The sequence below is a fragment of the Silene latifolia genome, chromosome Y (assembly GCF_048544455.1).
Source record: "Silene latifolia isolate original U9 population chromosome Y, ASM4854445v1, whole genome shotgun sequence".
Classification (NCBI taxonomy): Eukaryota; Viridiplantae; Streptophyta; class Magnoliopsida; order Caryophyllales; family Caryophyllaceae; genus Silene; species Silene latifolia.
Genome location: NC_133538.1, coordinates 195,093,635 through 195,096,603, shown reverse-complemented (window position 1 = coordinate 195,096,603; position 2,969 = coordinate 195,093,635). Strand labels below are relative to the sequence as shown.

Sequence of the window (2,969 nt, the reverse complement as noted above, 5' to 3'; positions counted from 1 at the left end):
CCACTTCTTTGAAATAGAGCTCGGCCACACTAGTTGCATCTTCGGTTTTATTGCAAGCAATGAAATGAGCCATTTTGCTAAATCTATCCACAACCACCATGATTGAATCCTTCCCTCTTTGAGTTCTTGGTAAAGCAACAATGAAATCCATGCTTATGTCTTCCCATGGCTGATTTGGAACCAGCAAAGGAGTGTAGGGGCCTGTTTGGAAGTAGGATTTTGATTGTTGACAAGGAGCACACCTCTTGATCACATCTTGTACATCCCCTAGCATCTTAGGCTAATATAATTGCTCTTGGAGTATGTCATAGGTCTTTTGAATGCCAAAGTGTCTGGCAAGACCACAGGAGTGAACTTCCCTTATCAATACATTTCTATAAGGTCCCCTAGGCACACACAATTTGTTTCCAAAGAATAAGAACCCATTTTGAACCAAGTATTTGCTCTTGAGCTTGATTTGGCCATATTGAAGGAGTTCCCATTCTTCTTTAAAATCCGGATCTTCCACATATAATTCTTTCAAGTACTCGAACCCAAGGACCCTTTGCTCCATAAAGCTCAACATAATGAACCTCCTTGACAATGCATCAGCCACTATATTGTCTTTCCCCTCTATGTACTTTCTTGAGAAGTTGAAGGATTGTAAGAACTCCACCCATTTAGCATACCTATGATTGAGCTTATGTTGACCATTAATGTATTTGAGAGCCTCATGATCAGAATGGAGGACAAATGCTCGGGGTTTTAAGTAGTGACTCCAATGGGTTAAGGCTCGAACAATAGCATAGAACTCCTTATCATAGGTTGAATAATTGAGCTTGACACCACTTAATTTCTCACTAAAGTAAGCAATTGGCTTGTGCTCTTGAACAAGGACAACCCCAATGCCAATGCCACTAGCATCACACTCAACTTCAAACAACTTATTGAAATTTGGCAAAGTAAGAATAGCAGACTCACAAAGCTTCTCTTTGATGATATTGAAGGATGATTCAGCCTTGTCTCCCCATTTTAACTCCCCTTTCTTCACACATTCGGTTATAGGAGCCATAAGTGTGCTAAAATCTTTGATGAACCTCCTATAGAATGACGCCAACCCATGGAAACTCCTTATAACCGTGATGTTCTTAGGTATAGGCCATGATTTGATTGCCTTAACCTTCTCTTGATCAACCAATATGCCTCGGTCAGAAATGATAAAGCCCAAGAATTGGACCTCATTTTGCATAAAAGAACACTTCTCTAGCTTGCCATACAACTTGTGCTCCCTAAGAGTTTCAAACAACACTTGCAAATGCTTGAGGTGCTCTTCTTTGGAAGGACTATAGACCAAGATATCACCAAAGTAAACAACCACAAATCTTCCCAAGTAAGGTCTAAGTACCTCGGTCATGAGCCTCATAAAGGTACTTGGTGCATTAGAAAGACCAAAGGGCATCACAAGCCATTCATATAATCCATGCTTAGTTTTGAATGCCATTTTCCATTCATCTCCTTCCTTGATCCTTACTTGGTGATAGCCTTGCCTTAAATTAATCTTTGAAAATAATTGAGCTCCACTAAGCTCATCCAAGATGTCATAAAGCCTAGGTATGGGGAACCTATACTTGATAGTAATGTTGTTGATAGCTCTACTATCCGTACACATCCTCCAAGACCCATCTTTCTTTGGCACTAAGAGGGCCGGGACAACACGCGAACTAAGGGACTCTCTCACAAAGCCTTTACTCACAAGCTCTCCAATTTGTTGTAATTCTTGAGTAGCTTTAGGATCACTTATATAGGCAGCCTTGTTTGGTAATGTAGCACCCGGAATGAAATCAATTTGATGCTCAATGCCCCTAAGAGGAGGCAAGCCACTTGGAAGCTCATTTGGGAGCACATCTTCATAGGATTGGAGGAGCTCTTGGACCTCCTTAGGAAGTGAAACATTCTGCCCAAAAACCACATCTTTTGCAACGAGAGCATAAACATTGTCATAACCCTTTAACTCTTGGAGCATCTCGGCCTCATTGATCAATAATACCTCTCTTGAAGGCTCAAGCATGGATGGTGGTGTAGTTTGCTTAAGGACGGGTGGAAGTGGGGTTAGAATGACCTTTCTTGAGCCAAACTTGAAGGTGTAAGTGTTGTCTCTCCCATGGTGTACCGAATCCCTATCAAACTCCCAAGGTCTTCCAAGAAGAAGATGACAAGCATCCATAGGTAGAACATCACAAAGAGCCTCATCCGAATAGTTCTTACCAATGGAGAAGGTCACAAGGCATTGCTTATCCACTCTAACTTCAGCCCCTTTGTTAAGCCACCTTAATTTATAAGGACTAGGATGGTCTTGAGTAGACAATGATAATTTTTCAATGAGAGTACTAGAGGCTACATTGGTACAACTCCCTCCATCAATGATAAGATTGCAAACTCTTCCCTTAATGGTGCACCTAGACCTAAAAATTTGTTGTATTTGGTCCATTTCGAAGGGTTGGGGTTGGGTATGCATCACTCTCCAAGTAACCAAGCTAAGACCCGTATCCGGCATAACCACATCAGCCTCCTCATGGTCCGTCCCTCCCTCATCCTCATCACACAAAAGGATCTCATCATCACCCCAATGTACCACTTCAAAGTTACTAAGGGCTCTCTTGGTTGGGCATTCGTTGGCAAAGTGACCATAACCTTGGCATTGGTAACATTTTTTGAGAGGCATGGTCTTTTTTTGAGGTTTCTACCTTTTTCCTTTGTCAAATATGGGGGTTTTGTTTTGAGAGGGTGGTTCATTACTTTTGAAACCGGTTGGGGGTTTAAAGGTGGCTGTTTTGGCGGTTGGTTTGGTGGTTGTAGCCTTCCCTTTATTCAATTTCTCAACCCTTAAAGCCAAATTAACGGCTTCATGAAAGGACCATACTTGTTGCATTCTAACCCTATGAGCAATCTTAATATCTAAACCTTCAACAAATCTAGCAATCTTTTGTTCG

General features: G+C 41.6%; 1 protein-coding gene across 1 annotated transcript; it reads right to left on the bottom strand.

Annotated features, from left to right (window-relative positions):
- Positions 1–280: 280 nt before the first annotated feature.
- On the bottom strand, positions 281–2,047 carry LOC141629739 (uncharacterized). Its single transcript, XM_074442697.1, has 3 exons — positions 1,527–2,047; positions 909–1,079; positions 281–668 (listed from the first exon to the last, which is right to left on the bottom strand). Exons 1-3 carry the CDS (start codon positions 2,045–2,047, stop codon positions 281–283), a joined length of 1,080 nt encoding a protein of 359 aa, XP_074298798.1.
- Between the last annotated feature and the right edge of the window lie 922 nt (positions 2,048–2,969).

Coding starts and splice junctions, on each gene's coding strand:
- LOC141629739 (XM_074442697.1), bottom strand. CDS start 2,047: ATGCTTGAGCCTTCAAGAGAGGTATTATTGATCAATGAGGCCGAGATG. Junction 1,080..1,526: donor TTTTCAAAGATTAATTTAAG/GCAAGGCTATCA, acceptor GTCATTCTATAG/GAGGTTCATCAAAGATTTTA. Junction 669..908: donor AATAAGTTGTTTGAAGTTGA/GTGTGATGCTAG, acceptor GCTCAATCATAG/GTATGCTAAATGGGTGGAGT.